This window comes from Anomaloglossus baeobatrachus, chromosome 1, assembly GCF_048569485.1.
Source record: "Anomaloglossus baeobatrachus isolate aAnoBae1 chromosome 1, aAnoBae1.hap1, whole genome shotgun sequence".
NCBI lineage: Eukaryota > Metazoa > Chordata > Amphibia > Anura > Aromobatidae > Anomaloglossus > Anomaloglossus baeobatrachus.
In genome coordinates, this window is record NC_134353.1 from 675,979,839 (window position 1) to 675,999,171 (window position 19,333).

General features: G+C 42.7%; 1 protein-coding gene and 1 long non-coding RNA gene across 4 annotated transcripts in view; one reads left to right on the forward strand and one right to left on the reverse strand.

Moving 5' to 3' along the window:
* LOC142248668 (uncharacterized) overlaps window positions 1–19,333 on the reverse strand; it is a 543,001-nt gene that overhangs the window by 501,514 nt on the left and 22,154 nt on the right. The gene's annotated exons all lie outside the window — the stretch shown is intronic.
* Window positions 9,981–19,333, forward strand: part of SEZ6L (seizure related 6 homolog like) — a 720,622-nt gene continuing 711,269 nt past the window's right edge. The window contains exons 1-2 of one of the 3 annotated variants that reach the window (XM_075320063.1): window positions 9,981–10,131; window positions 10,579–10,689. In XM_075320063.1, coding sequence (XP_075176178.1) covers window positions 10,596–10,689 — 94 coding nt within the window. In that variant the 5' untranslated portion in view covers window positions 9,981–10,131; window positions 10,579–10,595. Of the gene's footprint in view, window positions 10,132–10,152; window positions 10,690–19,333 lie in introns of those variants that run through there. The other 2 variants (XM_075320062.1, XM_075320061.1) reach the window with 2 other exon arrangements.

The window sequence follows — 19,333 nt, forward strand, 5'->3', positions numbered from 1 at the left end:
AGTTGACGGTGACGGTCCCTTTTTCCTGCACCTAAGATGATGATGGTTGCGATGGGTTCCCACCGGTAACCCGCTCCCCGGCTTGGATATGGGCCGGAGGAGCCCTACTTTGCCCGCAGGCGCTGGCCCTGAGAAACTGGTGCCCTGGCGGTGGTGGTGTCTCTCTGTAACGGTTGGACTGTTGCCTTCAATCGGGACTTGGTTGTTGGGAGACCCAGAGGTCCCCTTCACTAACGGATTTGGCAAATTCACGGCGACTCCTAGCCTTGCCGGGATCTGAAAGGCCCCTGCCACTGGTGCTGACTGCTCTTCGTATACCGCTCCGGTACCGCCGGGCCACCACCCGTCCGCGGTCCTTCCAGCAACCTCCAAGCAGTCACCCCTGCAGACAGTCACCGCCGTCTGCTGACCTTGCTGTCTCAGTCCGGGGCACACACCCGGACCAACTTCAGGCTGTCTTAACTGTCACTCTTTGCTCCTTCTCTCAAGCTCCTCTACCACTTCACCTCCTTCTAGTTTCACCTCCCTAACTGATCTGCCTGGTTCTCCCGCCTCCAGGGCTGTGAACTCCTCGGTGGGCGGTGCCAACCGCCTGGCCCACCCCCTGGTGTGGACATCAGCCCCTGGAGGAGGGCAACAAGGATTTTAGGTTAGCCTTGGTGTTCCTAACTGGGGTGTAGGGTGTGGTGGTGTTATGACCTGTGAGCCCTGGCTTGCCCAGGGCGTCACAAAATCGTCATGGGACCTCATGTGGATTACAACGGATCGGGGTGTTTTGCGGGTTATTAAAAGAGTGAAAGAAAGTGGTTTTTTTTTATTTTATGTCAAGTAAAGGATTTTTTTTGTGTTTGTGTTTATTTTGTTTCCCTTACAGATTAGTAATGGGGGTCTAATGGATGCCTCCCATTACTAATCTAGGGCTTAATGGCAACTGTGAGCTGTTATTAACCTCTTATTAACACGATTTCCACTGCTCTAGGTCAATTGGGATGGCCGGGTAAAGTTCCAGGATTGTTGCATCTAATAGATACAACAATCCTGGGCGGCTACAGGCTGCTATTTTTAGGCTGCGAGGGGGCAAATAAGCATGGGCTTACCCAGCCTGAGAATACCAGCTTCCAGCTGTCAGCTTATCATATCTGAGTATCAAGATTGGGGGGAACCACATGCCATATTTTAAATGTATTTAAATAATTATAAAAAGCAGCATGTGAACGCGCCTGCTTTTCCCTTTTCTCTTTATTTTTCGATTATTTTTTTTAAATTACCCAAGCTGCCAGACCTAGATCACTACCCACAGTTCATGAAAACTCCAGGTTCGAGGTCGATGCTCGGGTACTTTTGAACCCACGTGGATCCAGACTTTTACAGTCTGGGTCTGCCCATCACTACTTTTAACTATTCTTACTTCCCAATATTTATTTATTTATTTATTTTTTAAATGTTGTTCAAGATGTAAAGTAAACAAGTAGCACATGTTCCTTATTATCTATTTTGTGTGGTCTAACTAGCAATATCTGTGCTAGGCACTTTTGGTTTCTAGCAGCAAAGTCAAAGCACCCCTTATTTACCACACAACTCTACAAAAGCAATCACCAAAATACCATGAGCTGTGCAAGTCTAGTAGATCACAATTTGTCTAGCATTGTTGTTTCTTGCATCTCTCCTATAGCTCTCTTCCATTATCAATTGAGTGTCGGATTATTCCCAGACTACTACCCTCATCTTCATCAGTGCTGCAATTGTACCACACATTATTGTCTGGATTATTTGGTCAATATTTTAGGGCTTTAGAATGGCTGCTACATTTCTTGACAAGGCTTTTTACTGGCTACGATAGTCTCTCTTGTTTGGCTGGGCAATAACCATAAGGGATACATGGCTGGAATCAGGATCTCTGCCCCTACATTATGCTGCTCTCAGATGAGGTAGCAAAAACCTGGTGACAGAGTTTCTTTAATCGAAGGATGTATTTACTTAATTTCTAGACCTTAAACAACCACATATGTACTAGAGCAGCAAATACCTGATTGGTGAGTGTCTGACACCAAGCATCGACCCAATCATCCACCTTCCTACCTATATATTAAAAATCTATTCTTAAGGGTGCTTTACACGAGACGATGGATCGTGCGATGCATCGTCGGGGTCACGGTTTTCGTGACGCACATCCGGCATCATACACGACGTCGTCTCGTGTGAAACCTCTGAGCGACGCAGTATCGCTCACAAATCGTGAGTCGTGTACTCGTCACTCAGTTTCATAATATCGTTTATTTTTACTTGTGCCGGTTGTTCATCGTTCCCGTGGCAGCACACGACGCTCCGTGTGACACCCCGGGAGCGATGAACTCTGCTTACCTGCGTCCCACGGCTCCCGCCGGATATGCAGAGTGAAGTAGGTGGGCGGGATGTTTACGTCCCGCTCATCTCCGCCCCTTCGCTTCTATTGGCCGGCGGCTGTGTGACATCGCTGTGACACCGAACGTCCCTCCCCATTCAGGAAGTGGATGTTCGCCGCCCACAGCGAGGTCGCTCAGCAGGTAAGTACATGTGACGCGGGTTTCACGACTTTGTGCGCCACGGGCAACTAATTGCCCGTGACGCACAAACGACGGGGGCGGTTACGATCGATTGTGAAATCGCACGATCGGTCGTCCCGTGTAAAGCAGGCTTAAGTCTATCATAAATTCCTTATAAGCAATGTTTCCCAAAAAACAGTCCTCACGGCCCCAGTAGCTCATGTTTTCAGGATTTCAATAGCATTGAACAGGTGATAATTATCAAGACATCACCTGCACAATACTAAGGAAATCCTGAAAACATGAGCTGTTGGGGGCCGTGAGGACTGCAGTTTGGGAAATACTGCTTTAAAGGAACATAATTACAGTGGAAAAACAGAAAAAGAGGTTATTTTACTTCATTTTTTTTCCCATTGCTTAGCAATTATGTGTTAGTTAATGGATATTGTAGACACATAATATTGTTGGACATACGTGCACAATTTTGGAGCCCAGACTTACGGTATGTTTGTTTGACATTTGTACTGGTAAATCTTATTATTATTATTATTAATAATAATAATAATAATAATAACAATAATATAATAATAATATATCTTCTTAGCTTAGATGAGCACCTATAATTACAGTAACATATGGTCTTTAAGTAAGATGACCAGGATATAGAGGATATAAGGTGCTTCACAAGTTGTCGCAGAAAAATCTGGGCTATAATTGCAGGGATATCTTAAAGGGAATCAGTCAGCAGGTTTTTGCTGTGTCATCTGTCAGCAGCATAATATAGAGCAAGATAGCATGATTCTAGGGATGTATCACTTTCTGTAAGGCTTGGTGTAGTTTTGATAAAATCCCTGTTTTATTTATTGTTGATGTGGCAGAGCTAAGACAGCTGAGCTGTATATAGCTCCGCCCACACCCCTGACTAGCATCTTCCTTTGTATACTGTGAATTATCAGCAAAATGGCAATCAGTGGTGGGGGTACACAGATTAGATCGACAACCATGCATGTGAAACCTAATCCTGTAGTGATTATCTCCTGCTGAAAAACAATTGATTGCATTGAAACTATATCACAGAGCCTAATAAATGACACATCCCTAGATTCAGGATCTCGTCCCCTAAATTATGTTGCTCTCAGATTGAATAGTAAAAACTTGCTGACAGATTCCTTTGAAAGAAGTGATCTTTTGATGAGGTTTCACTATATACTTTCCCTTGTTGCCTCTGCATCTTTGGATTAGGCCTCTTTTACACGTCTGTGAAAATCACGCACGTGTTTCACGGACGTGTCAAAGGTGCGTATTGCCCTCGGTGTGCTGTGTGCATGGCCTACGTGTGTTCTCCGTGTATTATCCGTGATAATACATGGAGAGTGGGAACTTTCTTCTCACCTGTCCCTGGCGTTGCTGTCCGTGGTGCTGATCTTCGGTCTGCGGTCCTGCCGACTCCCCGCTGCTGCTGCTACTTCCGACACGCAGTGAAGTGAATATGCAATGAGCATAATGAGCGGCGGTCTGCTGCAAGTGACAGCAGCGGCAGAGACAGCAGGGCAGGAGAAGGTGAGTAATGTTTTGGTTATTTTTTCGCACAGACACATGTCTTGTCTCCGGTGCGTGTCACATCGAACACATCCGTGTGGTCTGTGTGTGTTCCGTGTGACCCGATTGCGTTCCGTCTGACACCCGTGATGCCGGAGATAAAACGGACATGTCGGCTTGAGAAAAACACGGACACACGTAAGTACGGAACAGACACATGGTCCGTGGGAAAATACATACGTGTGTCCAATACCAAAGGAATACATAGTTCTATGTGTGCCCGTGTCTCCGGTACGTGAGGAAACTGCCAAACACGTACCGGAGGCACGAACGTGTGAAAGAGGCCTTAGATTGTATTTGAGCTATGGGATGCTTTACACATATTCTGTAATATCATTTATACATTATAGAAAGCTGTCCAATTCAAGGGATAAATGAAGAAAGATTAAACTCAATATTGTAATTTACTATTTTAAATTCCATTTGTAAAAAGATTTAGGTAAATTTAACCTGTGGAATTCTAGGTAAGGATTAAAGCCTGGCAACGGCTGAATATTATTTCCCCTGTGAATTGACCCATGCTTTAGTGTTTCTGAATAAGATTGTGTGCTCCATGTTTACTGTACACATCCACATACTGTTGTTCCCCCTCCCCCTCCTATATGTGCTCCATGTTTACTGTACACATCCACATACTGTTGTTCCCCCTCCCCCTCCTATATGTGCTCCATGTTTACTGTACACATCCACATACTGTTGTTCCCCCTCCCCCTCCTATATGTGCTCCATGTTTACTGTACACATCCACATACTATTGTTCCCCCTCACCCTCCTATATGTGCTCCATGTTTACTGTACACATCCACATACTGTTGTTCCCCCTCACCTCCTATATGTGCTCCATGTTTACTGTACACATCAACATACTGTTGTTCCCCCTCACCTCCTATATGTGCTCCATGTTTACTGTACACATCCACATACTGTTGTTCCCCCTCCCCCTCCTATATGTGCTCCATGTTTACTGTACACATCCACATACTGTTGTTCCCCTCACCCTCCTATATGTGCTCCATGTTTACTGTACACATCCACATACTGTTGTTCCCCCTCCCCCTCCTATATGTGCTCCATGTTTACTGTACACATCCACATACTGTTGTTCCCCCTCACCTCCTATATGTGCTCCATGTTTACTGTACACATCCACATACTGTTGTTCCCCCTCCCCCTCCTATATGTGCTCCATATTTACTGTACACATCCACATACTGTTGTTCCCCTCACCCTCCTATATGTGCTCCATGTTTACTGTACACATCCACATACTGTTGTTCCCCTCACCCTCCTATATGTGCTCCATGTTTACTGTACACATCCACATACTGTTGTTCCCCCTCACCTCCTATATGTGCTCCATGTTTACTGTACACATCCACATACTGTTGTTCCCCTCACCCTCCTATATGTGCTCCATGTTTACTGTACACATCCACATACTGTTGTTCCCCCTCACCCTCCTATATGTGCTCCATGTTTACTGTACACATCCACATACTGTTGTTCCCCCTCACCTCCTATATGTGCTCCATGTTTACTGTACACATCCAGATACTGTTGTTCCCCCTCACCCTCCTATATGTGCTCCATGTTTACTGTACACATCCACATACTGTTGTTCCCCTCACCCTCCTATATGTGCTCCATGTTTACTGTACACATCCACATACTGTTGTTCCCCCTCACCTCCTATATGTGCTCCATGTTTACTGTACACATCCACATACTGTTGTTCCCCTCACCCTCCTATATGTGCTCCATGTTTACTGTACACATCCACATACTGTTGTTCCCCCTCCCCCTCCTATATGTGCTCCATGTTTACTGTACACATCCACATACTGTTGTTCCCCCTCCCCCTCCTATATGTGCTCCATGTTTACTGTACACATCCACATACTGTTGTTCCCCCTCCCCCTCCTATATGTGCTCCATGTTTACTGTACACATCCACATACTGTTGTTCCCCCTCCCCCTCCTATATGTGCTCCATGTTTACTGTACACATCCACATACTGTTGTTCCCCCTCACCCTCCTATATGTGCTCCATGTTTACTGTACACATCCACATACTGTTGTTCCCCTCACCCTCCTATATGTGCTCCATGTTTACTGTACACATCCACATACTGTTGTTCCCCCTCCCCCTCCTATATGTGCTCCATGTTTACTGTACACATCCACATACTGTTGTTCCCCCTCACCTCCTATATGTGCTCCATGTTTACTGTACACATCCACATACTGTTGTTCCCCCTCACCCTCCTATATGGGCTCCATGTTTACTGTACACATCCACATACTGTTGTTCCCCGCACCCTCCTATATGTGCTCCATGTTTACTGTACACATCCACATACTGTTGTTCCCCTCACCCTCCTATATGTGCTCCATGTTTACTGTACACATCCACATACTGTTGTTCCCCCTCACCCTCCTATATGTGCTCCATGTTTACTGTACACATCCACATACTGTTGTTCCCCCTCACCTCCTATAAGTGCTCCATGTTTACTGTACACATCCACATACTGTTGTTCCCCCTCACCCTCCTATATGTGCTCCATGTTTACTGTACACATCCACATACTGTTGTTCCCCCTCACCCTCCTATATGTGCTCCATGTTTACTGTACACATCCACATACTGTTGTTCCCCCTCACCCTCCTATATGTGCTCCATGTTTACTGTACACATCCACATACTGTTGTTCCCCCTCCCCCTCCTATATGTGCTCCATGTTTACTGTACACATCCACATACTGTTGTTCCCCTCACCCTCCTATATGTGCTCCATGTTTACTGTACACATCCACATACTGTTGTTCCCCCTCACCCTCCTATATGTGCTCCATGTTTACTGTACACATCCACATACTGTTGTTCCCCCTCACCCTCCTATATGTGCTCCATGTTTACTGTACACATCCACATACTGTTGTTCCCCCTCCCCCTCCTATATGTGCTCCATGTTTACTGTACACATCCACATACTGTTGTTCCCCTCACCCTCCTATATGTGCTCCATGTTTACTGTACACATCCACATACTGTTGTTCCCCTCACCCTCCTATATGTGCTCCATGTTTACTGTACACATCCACATACTGTTGTTCCCCCTCACCCTCCTATATGTGCTCCTTTCATACAATGTAGAGAAGTGAAGGGTGAAAAATGTTCAATAATGTATTTATCATTGATTTGTACACTACACTAAATGACATGATCACTTATCAACTGAGTTATCAGATTAGAAAATAATGGATATTCAATCAATGATTATACTATTACTATACCATTGGTATTATTTTCATTCCAAGCTTCATTATACTAAATGACTCTGCCTTGGTGGCCATTTATATAAATAATAGCAGGTAATTGACTCGGTACCTCTGCAAACCTCCTGTTGTCTATTCATATATACTCTATCAAGCCCTTGGTCATCTATTATTTTAATTATTACATTAATCAGCAGCATGGCTAGGCATTATTTTTCCCAGGGCAAGATATTATTTCTGACCACGCTTTCAAAGGACTTTCTACTATGTCTGCATCTCATAGGCACCACCTACACCATGCCTTGGCAGTCCCACTTACAGTGGCATGCAAAAGTTTGAGCACCCCTGGTCAAAATTACTAAAATGTGTCATATTTAACTTTATGCCTAGAGATCACTTCATCTTCAACTTGCTTAAAGGAAACCTGTCACCAGATTTGTCCCTATAAGCTGCTGCCACCAGCAGTGAGCCCTTATATACAGCGTCCTAGAATATTGTATATAAGAGCCCAGACCGCTCTGTATAGCGTAAAAACCATCTTATTATACTCCCCTGCAGGGCAATCAGGTCCGATGGATGTCGCTGCTCTTGGTCCGGCGCCTCCTCTCTGCTTGTGATCCTCCTTCCCTGCTTCGTGTGAATGATGTTGTTGGCAGTGGATTTACAACAACAATGGTTGGTTTATTCAGGACCAATCAGGAACAAATATGAAGCTTAGTAAGTGCACACGTAATCATTTCTGTGTGTCTTTATCTGGAGCTTCTGCAGCAAACGTCCTCTCACAGAACACAGGAAGGAAGAATGCAGAATACTGTCACATGCTCTTCCTGTGACCTCCCTTATTTTGTGTACAAACTTTATTAGTAGCACACAAACCTAACAATTATACACACATAGACAGGAATGGAGTTGCTACACTAAGCATATTCCAGCAGATGTGTCCTACGTCATCCACTCAGAGCCTTCCATTGCGCTCCTGCACACGCTCACGTCTCTCTGCTCGCGATCGCCATCCTCCTTCCCTGTTCCATGTGGATGTGTCCTACGTCATCTACACAAAGTCCTCCATTCCTCTCTGCCCTGCTGAAAGCAGAGCAAAGTATTGCACTGCGCATGTGCAGCTGGTCTTTGACCTCTCCCCGCGCATGTGCATTATAGTACTTTGCTCTGCCCGCAGCAGGGCAGAGAGAACAGAGAGAAGTGTCTATGCACAGGAGCGCAATTGCACACCCTGTGTGAATGATGTAGGTCAGTGGTTAGCCCTGCAGTCTTGCAGTGCTGGGGTCCTGGATTCAAATCCCACCATAACACCATCTTCAAGGAGTTTGTATGTTCTCCCCGTGTTTGCATGGGTTTAATCCGGGTTCTCCGGTTTCCTCCCACACTTCAAAGACATACAGATAGGGAACCTAGATTGTGAGCCCCAATGGGGACAGTGTTGTCATTGAATGTAAAGCGCTGTGGAATTAATAGCACTATATAAATTAATAAATGTTATTATATTATCATTATAGGATATGTCTTAAACAAAAAGAAGTCAGCGATTGCAAGAAGATAGGAGGCGCCAGACCAAGGCCTACTACTCCCATTGGACTGGACTGCCCCGCAGGTGCTTATAATAAAAGCTGTTTTTTTAAGTTATACAGAGCAGCTCAGGCTCTTATATACAGTATTCTAAAATGCTGTATATATGGGCTTACTGGTTGTGGCCGCAGCTTATAGGGGACAAATCTGGTGACAGGTTCCCTTTAACTGTCCACAATAATAGTAATTTTGACCAGGGGTGCCCAAATTTTTGCATGCCACTGCAGCTCTGCCCCTGCGTTAATTCTTTCCTAGCACTTAGTGTATAGCTAAGACTCATGTTTGACATACAACGCAGCTCCTGGGAAATAAATGCCTTCTCATGAAGTTTATTTTGGCTAATCTGTATGATAATATTTCCTTATACAATCTCTTTGGTCCATTAGTTGCTGACACATAAGATAATCCTTTAATCCACATTTAATATGAGATAGCATTTTACTAATACAGAAAAGAATTTACAAATCTTGTCTCTGGAGGGAGGTCATAATGCATGAAGTCACCAGTAACAATGAATCATTTAACTCTTGCAAGCACTAATTGAAAGTACAGGAAAACATTAAAGTGCTTCCAATTAAATGACCTAGATGTTAATTCAAACATTTACTCAACAATAATGTGGATTTGTGTGGAATTCTGTACAGTAAACAATATTAGAAGAAAATACAATGTAAAATAGACTAAATAGTAAAGTAAACTAATGATTTCACTAATGAAACAAAATGGCATTCTATAATATGACAGGCTGTGATTATGGAAATTGCTATATTTGTTTATACAATTCATACAATGTGCAATAAAGGGTAATATTGTGGTACCGTGTTAGCCAGAAAAATCATTCTTGGGACATAGTATTTCAAATTATACAATTCATAATGTTTTGGAATGTGTGGACATGTATCAATTCCGCGATTGTAAGCTCCGGCGGCTTAGGCTTTGATGCATAGATCCCTCCAGTATCGAGCCTATTTTTACCCTGGCTATCCTGCTGCACAGTTCCCTCTGCAGTTCCTTCAGAGCATGCCTTCCTTCCCATGTGTCTGTGCCTTATAGCACTTTGTGCCTGCATCCCTCTGCCTTGGATGTTATAATATGAATGCTTCCTAGCAGCATCCTACCAGATCACAACACAATCTGTCAGGTTAGGTTTGTACTGAAGATTCTCTATCTCTCCCGCATCCCTCTCCCCTTCCCCCTTTCGGAGCCTACATTTGCCCTGTGTAGCATGTTTCTTCTTTTCAGACCGTTGCTGTAGCATTCTATTTCCCATTCACTCTTCTTTCTATTGCTGCTGTCTACATCCTTTCTTTCCTGGTGTCTCTACTCCCTGCCTCTCTCCTTTATCATCCTGCCTTGTCTCTCTCCCTCCTTCTCCATTTCAGTACAGTATCATTCTTTTCATAAACAGGCACAGAGCCCTCTCTGTGCATTTCTGTGCCTCTTTCCTCTTCCCCTTTAATCAATAGCCACACCAGGAGAGTTGCTCACATGAATGAGTCCTTGTGAAGCTCACCCCCAGACATCTTTCAGTGGATGTGCAGACCAGAGCTGGAAATCTTGCTCAACTACCCTTACTTCTCCTGGTTTCCTTAGGAGTCTGAGGTTCTGTCATGTTGACCCGTGGAATATGCCAGGTTCCTGGTCTCTGTGTCCATCCTTTCATCCTCTTCTTCCTCATCCTTCTTCTTGGAGCACACGCTGAAGGTAAGAAGATGCTTCGCATCAGTGATGACAATGACTTTCCTTGTTTTCCAGCAAGCACTTTACCTTTAAATTGTTAATGCATTGAGTGTCTTAAATGTTATAGAAAGGCATAAAGAAAAGCAAAGTAGCAGCAGGGGATGAGCTATATAATTCAAGGCTTAATCAATTAGGAGAGTGCTGGTGCTAGAAGAAACTAGTGTAGGACACAGAAGCACATGCTCTCCTTACTGGAATTCTGAGAAAGTAGCTGCTTCTCCTCACTGTCACAATAGCAATCATTGGGAAGATTTGACTATCTAGCCTATTTATGGATGAGTTTTGTACGTGTCAGGAGAATATATATATATATATATATATATATACATACATACATATATATATATATATATATATGTATGTATGTATGTGTATATATATATATATATATATATATATATATATATATATATATATATATATATATATATATATGTATATATATATATATATATATATGTATATATATATTCCCTCCAGCTGGATATTCCTTTTGATTGAACTTTCTGACTCTGGGACTTTGCATTCATTAGAATAACAGGGCAGTGTAAGGGTCCACATCTGATCCCACTGCACCTGGTGCTTTTCTGGAGCCAAATATTGTGTGAGTGAAAGTTAATCTTTCAGAAGGATTCGGCTCTGTATCTTTTTATGCAGGATGGTGAGAATTTTTGCTTTTGATCTTTTGCCTCATTTTCCCTGTTATTAAATGTGAATATGCTGTCTTTTAGATTTCAATCTTTTTTTTTCTAATTCCCTTTGCTGGGTTTCTTCTCCTTGCTCTACAATGGGGTAGATTCTTAACATCATTGCCACTTACATCAAGGAAGGTTTTCTTGTGTATTTGATGTCTTTTGCTTTTGTGGCTTCAATGTGTTTCTGGGCTATGAAATGTTTATTAAAAGATATGGCCCCCTTCTAAGTTATAATGCGAAATCTTCCGACATCTGAAGGCTAGATACTTAGATTGACTGTCTCATCTTAGGATGTGCATTGCAGAGCCAGTTACAGATGAGATAAGGACGGGGTTATCCTTTGTGTGTTATTATAAAGAGTCATATCATTGAATGGTTTTGGAAACTATGAAAATGAAGCTTATAATGATTGCTACCTATAGGTGATCATCAGCTTTTAACCAATGAGATATCTATATACACATGTGGTTTATTCGTATGGAAACCATGTGTTAGAGTGCACTATTACTATTATTATTGTATAAGATCTCATTGATACATTTGTTACAGTTTACACATTAACCTATGAACAATACCGCTGGTTAAATCATGCTACGAGACATAATTGTCCCAAATAATTATAACTTTTAATTAAAAAATAAGGTTGATGTTAATGAGAGCTAATGATGTCATAGACATTGGCACATGGATATACTATATAGAAGGCCATAGTAATATATTTCCTAGATATAGGCTATTTCATTTTCTTTTTAATTAAGAACCATACAATATTCTTTATTGGTTACTTCTAGGGATAATTGAATACCTCAAATATTCGGCTTCGCGAATATCCGACAAATAGGTCGCCACTATGCGAATATTCGAAGCGCAATGTAAGTATATGGGAAGCCCGAATAGTTGTTATTCGGGTTTCCCATAGACTAACATTGCGCATCGAATATTCGCGAATAGTCAAATAGCGGCTACCTATTCGGCAAATATTCGCAAAGCCAAATATTTGAGGTATTCAATCATCCCTAGTTACTTCTCTATATTGATAGATTGATTTTTTTTGCCGACTACTTGTGCATGTTATTAATTGGACTTATCATGAAAGTCTTTTGTGTGTTTTCATTATGTTTTACAAGAATCCAATCAACTATGTGTTACTTATGTCAAATCTGGTGTATTATGGTAAAATCAAGACTGTTTGTAGTATCTGAGATACTGGATACAGTGATAAGATCTAAAGAAATGATACGATTGTATCCATCTAATGGGGTTGGCTGCTTCTCCGGAATGGCAATGTCATGGTTGGATATTCTGAAGATGGTTTATAGCTGTAGAGATAGGGAAATATTTTTTGGCTCTGGGTCTCAGTGTTTTATCTCCAGGCTAAGCTATAGCACACATCATTGTACATTGTTATCAGCGACCACACAGTGGCTTCCACGAGTAATTAAACTCAGAATGAAATTTTGGATCAAAGTAGACGAGTAGTTGTAGATCTGTTTTATCAGTATTCACCTCGAGGGGTTCTGGTCCGGTTTCCATGCTTCCATGCTTGTCTTGAGCGGTGCCAATTAAACACACAGGTCCATGGAGTGTTCTTTTGGCTGTGAAAGGTTCTCTACATGTTGCCATTTTAGACATACCATCTGTCTGATAATACCGGAGGTTCGGTGCCCAGTGGATTAGTGTAGTTTAGACACAGGTCTCAGAGAAAATCATAGTTGTATGGATAGTTTAATATACAGGTATAAAAAAAGCAAAATACATTGATTTTGAAATAATGTGGTGAAAAGTCAGGGAAAAGCTGGCAATAATTAAAAAATGACTGTTACTATCAATCTTACCATTGTTTTTAAAGGATTCCTCTCATGCTTCTGGGATTCTGGGCTTCTGACAGAAGTTTAATAAAATAGGTAATTCAATCACCAGATAAGGTTGTACTGTTACCAAGACAACAGTGGGATGCCAAAAACCTCGACTTTACAGCTTTTGGGGGGAGAAATGTCTCCTTTAAGAATTCCACTTGATCTGCCAGATATATCCTCCACCAGATTTTGAGAAGTGATAAGAATGGAAGAAGCTCTGGAGATTCTCTTTAATTGTCACCTTTAAACTTTCATTATCTGTATATCACAATTTTTTTAATATTTGAACCATATGCACTATAACACATGCCAGATAACTATAAAAAGGCTTTTATCTTATAAACAGCCCTAATACCAAAATCCAATCCTGTTGAGTAGATTGAAATACCCTCCACTACATCAACCCTGCTGTATATTTAGATCCTTTTTCTTATGACTATGTGAAGCCACTAATGACCAGTTTCACAAAGGCTCCAATTGGTGGCAAATAATGATTTCTTAAAAATATGTGATATATTAAAGGAAATGTGTCACCAGATTTTTGCTCCCCCATCTAATGCATCATAATGTAAGGGCAGATATTCTAATTCCAGCCATGTGTCACTTATGGTATTGCCCAGCCAATCAAGAGGGACTATCAATGCCTTTAAAAAAGCCTTGGCAAGGAATGTAGCAGCCATTATAAGGCCCTAAAACATTGACCAAATAATCTACACAATAATGTGTAGTACAACTGCAGCACTGATGAAGCTGAAAGTAGTAGTCTGGGAATAATCAGAGATTCAATTATGTATAGCATAATGTATAGCCAGAGATCCTGATTCCAGCGATGTTTTCTCTGGTGTAGATCTAGCAGTTATACAGAGCTCATGACTATGCTGGACTACCTGGTAGCATGAAGAAAGGGAGAAATTCCAGCAACTTCAGGATAAAGTAGAATTTTCTTAAAAAACAGTTTCTTTATTGGTAATAAAAATATTAATATTCCATCCAAGCAAGACAAAAATAAAGAGGCAAGACAGAGGAGCTGTTTCCTACGCGTTTCAACCTGAATAGGTCTTAATCATGGAAGCATGCACATAATCCTGTAATGATAATCTGCTGCTGATTAAACAGTGATTTTATCAAAACTACACTAAGCAGCCCAGTAAGTGACACATCGCTGGAATCAGGGTCTCTGTCCCTACATTATGCTGCTCTCAGATTAGGAGGCAAAAACCTGATGACAGATTCCCTTTAAGCCTAAAGGTATTCATTTGCCGATAATGTGTAAAATAAAATAATTTCCTATTAGATAGGGCATTATTATGGTTCAATGGACTCACTCCTTGAAGGATTTCCAACATTAACACTAGAAGTCCCAGAGAGGGGTCATTTAACATTTCTACCTTTGGAACCCAGAGACGGGTCGATTGACCTGAAGGATTTTAGCTAACATCCTATAATCACCGTCTTTTGTTCTGCAATTAAGGCCATTACTGTCGCACCACAGGAGGTTGTTGTTTTCCATTGAGTTTAGCCATTTAGTTTCTAGTTAGTTAGGTCAGTTTGGACTAAAGGTGGTGTCACACATAGCGACGACGACAACGACGTCGCTGCTAAGTCACCATTTTCTGTGACGTAGCAGCGACATCCCGTCGCTGTCGCTGTGTGTGACATCCAGCAACGACCTGGCCCCTGCTATGAGGTCGCCGGTCATTGCTGAATGTCCGGCTTCATTTTTTGGACATTGCTCTCCCACTGTGAAGCACACATCGATGTGTGTGTGACAGCAAGAGAGCGACGAATTGAAGCGAGCAGGAAGCAGGGAGCTGATGTCTGGCAGCCTGCGGTAAGCTGTAACCATGGTAAACATCGGGTAACCAAGAAGCACTTTCCTTGGTTACCCGTTATTTACCTTAGTTACTAGCGTCCGCCGTTCTCACGCTGCCAGTGCCGGCTCCCTGCTCCCTGCATATGTAGCTGGAGTACACATCGGGTAATTAACCCGATGTGTACTCTGGCTAGGAGTGCAGGGAGCCAGCGCTAAGCAGTGTGCTCTCACGCTGCCAGTGCCGGCTCCCTGCACACGTAGCTGGAGTACACATCGGGTAATTAACCCAATGTGTACTCTGGCTAGGAGCGCAGGGAACAGGGAGCCGGCACTGGCAGCGTGGAAGCGGCGGACGCTAGTAACTAAGGTAAATATCGGGTAACCAAGAGAAGTGCTTTCCTTGGTTACCCAATATTTACCTTAGTTACGCTTCCACGCATCGCTGCTGGCTGGGGGCTGGTCACTGGTCGCTGGTGAGATCTGCCTGTTTGACAGCTCACCAGCGACCATGTAACGACGCAGCAACGATCCTGATAAGGTCAGATCACTGGTCGTGATCGCTGCTGCGTCGCTATGTGACACCACCTTAAGGGTCATTTGACCCTCTTTCGGGACTTCAGGGGAGAGCTTGAAATTTCTGGGACTTCTAGTGTTAAAGGGTGCTTTACACGCTGCGATATCGCTAATGATATTTCGTTGGGGTCACGTCGTTAGTAACGCACATCCGGCGCCGTTAGCGACATCACAGCGTGTGACACCAAGGAACGACGATCAATGACCGCAAAAACGTCAAAAATCGTTGATCGTTGCTCCTTTCTTTAATATCGTTGTTGCTGCAGGTACGATGTTGTTCGTCGTTCCTGCAGCATCACACATGTGTGACACCGCAGGAACGACGAACATCTCCTACCTGCGTTCACCGGAAAATAAGGAAGGAAGGAGGTGGGCGGGATCTTCCGCCCGCTTATTTCCGCCCCTCTTCTGCTATTGGACGGCTACCGTGTGACGTCGCTGTGACGCCGCATGAACTGCCCCCTTAGAAAGGAGGCAGTTCGCCGGCCAGAGCGATGTCGCAGGGAAGGTAAGTCCGTGTGACGGGTGTAAGCGATGTTGTGCGCCACGGGCAGCGACTTGCCCATGCCGCACAACCAACGGAGGCGGGTACGCTCGATACCGATATCGCAGCGTATAAAGTACCATTAAGAGTCACAGAGAATTATATACTTGCACCAAAATCCTTTTTGATATCACTCTGAGATTTGTGCTCCTTGAATTGTCAGAATTAATAAACAATTTTCTCCATCATTGTGTTTTGTAATGTTTTACCCAAGTCAGGTTTTGACCATTGGTGACCTCTACACATAACTACGCAAAATTCGGACCAGTGTACTTTTTTTTTTTGCATTGGGATTCCGATATTTCTGACTTTGATGCAAACTATTGGAAGTCATTGTACAATAATTTTACTAAATTAATAGGTTACATATGTAGAGTAAAAACAAAAAAGTGAGCCGGAGTATGAGATGGTATACATGGTACTTGTGAGACCATGTTCACACTGGCCATGAGACAAAGAGAAACCAAGGAAAAAATTGTGAAAACATACCCTGCTGTGACTAAATAAAAGCATAGTGCATATAAACATAGGGTACTTAGTAAACACTGTTTTTGATCAAAAAAAGCATAAAGCTATCCCACCAAACGTCAAGGTGTATCCAGTTGGGATAGTACCTACACTCTCTAATATTAAAACCTTACCATGGATCTAAGATAGGCCTCAATGTGGCTAAGGGCTGAGAGCGACCGGGTCCCAACAGGACACACACAGTCAGGGGGATTCACACAATGAAATGTCCAGCTCGCTGAGAAGGGGGCCACTCCCTGTTTGTACTGAATACAAAAAAACTACATAAAAACAAAAAAGTGAGCCGGAGTATGAGATGGTATACATGGAACTTGTGAGACCATGTTCACACTGGCCATGAGACTAAGAGAAACCAAGGAAAAAATTGTGAAAACATACCCTGCTGTAACTAAATAAAAGCATAGTGCATATAAACATTTTTTTTTGTTTTTGATCAAAAACAGTGTTTACTAAGTACCCTATGTTTATATGCACTATGCTTTTATTTAGTTACAGCAGGGTATGTTTTCACAATTTTTTCCTTGGTTTCTCTACATATGTAGAGTGAATTAAATGGATGATCACCTGCCATTTGGAAATTTGTAACTAAAGAATGGCTGTAATTTACACATGCGCACATTCTTACATAATGCATAACGTAAATTGCTGTCTAGTTTCTTACTATTATGTAATCTCATGCACCAGCTGCTTCACAATGACACACATTTAACTGATAAAGAAAGGATTTTTAAAAGAACACATGGTAAGAAATATGACAGATCCACCATATGTGTGTAAATAGAAGAGGTGCAATGATTAATCAGTGCCTTATGACACTGGAGCCGTGCCATTAAATATGTTTCTTGTTGTCTCTTTTGAACAACACTAGCTTATTGCTTCATTGTGTCTTTTACACTTATACATATCCAATATAGAATGGCTATGACGTTCACTCCTTTCACTTACGTTACTTATTTACTAACTATGGCATACCATCCAGAAATCGAGTGATGTTTCCATATACAGTACTGTGCAATGGCAGAGTTTTAAAGTGAACCTGTCAGGTCCCTATGCACCCAGAACCACGAGCAGTTCTGTGTGCATATTGCTATTCTCTGCCTAACCGTCCCGTACACTAGTATAGATAAAGGGATCTTTAGAAAAAGTATTTCTAAAGATCCTTTATGATATGCTAATGAGGCCAGTGACAAGTCACAAGGAATTAGTTCCTGTGCTCATTCCACCCTTTTAGCATCTTGCCCACAGGGGTATGCTAACATGCTATTCAAAGCAGCATCCCCAGCGGTGAAGCACGTACCTGTGTTTACTGTCACTGCTGATCAGAAGACCTGGCACTTCCAATCATGCACAGTATGAAGCCAGGTGTACACATCCCAGCTTAAGAGAGGTCTAATGCGCATCATCAGAAGTGCCAGGACTTTGGATTAGTGGTGACAGCGGACACAGGTACGTGCGTCACCGCTGGGGATGCTGCATTGAATAGCATGTTAGCACGCCCCTGTGGGCAAGATGCTAAGAGGGTGGAATGAGCGCAGGAACTAACTCCTTGCGACTAGTCGCTGGCCTCATTAGCATATCATAAAGGATCTTTAGAAATACTTTTTCTAAAGATCCTTTTATCTATGCTACTAGATACATGGACAGGTAGGCAGGGATTAGCAATATGCACCCAGAACTGCTCGTGGTTCTGGGCGCATATTGCACCTGAGAGGTTCACTTTAAGCTTATTTTTAGCAATTAAAATGCAAAGTGAAGGAGCAAAAGAGAAATTTGTATCAAATCAATATATGTTGTGCCCACCCTTTTGTCTCCAAAACAGCATCAGTACTTCTAAGTATATCTGCACCAAGATGTTGAAGGAACTCAGAGGGGAGGTTATTCCAAACAGCTTAAGGGCACTTTACGCGCTGCGATATTGCTATCGCTATTGCTAGCGAGCGTACCCGCCCCTGTCGGTTGTGCGACATGGGCAAATCGCTGCCCATGGTGCACAACATCGCTTACACCCATCACACGGACTTACCTTCCCTGTGACGTCGCTGTGGCCAGCAAACTGCCTCCTTTCTAAGGGGGCGGTTCATGCGGTGTCACAGCGACGTCACACGGCAGCCATCCAATAGAAAACCAGCAGCATGCACCACCAACGATATTATGAAAAGGAGCGACGTGTCAACGATCAACGATTTTTGACGTTTTTGCGATCGTTGATCGTCGCTCCTACATGTCACATGTTGCGATGTCGCTAACAACGCCGGATGTGCGTCACAAACACCATGACCCCAACGATATATCATTAGCGATGTCGCAGCGTGTAAAGCACCCTTTAGAAAACTAACCACAGATCTTCTGTGGATGTAGGCTTGTGCAAATCTTTCTGCTTCTTCATCTAATGCCAGATAGGCTCGATGATATTAAGATTAGACTCTTTGTGGACCATATCATCACTTTGTGCACAGTTGAATAAAAAATATGACTTTTTGGCCACAATTCCTCGATAAAGGAAATCTTTTGATTTCAAAAGGATATAAGCATGATGTATGTTTCATCTGATGTACACAATTTCCTTGGCCGGCCACTGTGTCTAAGTTCCTTAAAAATG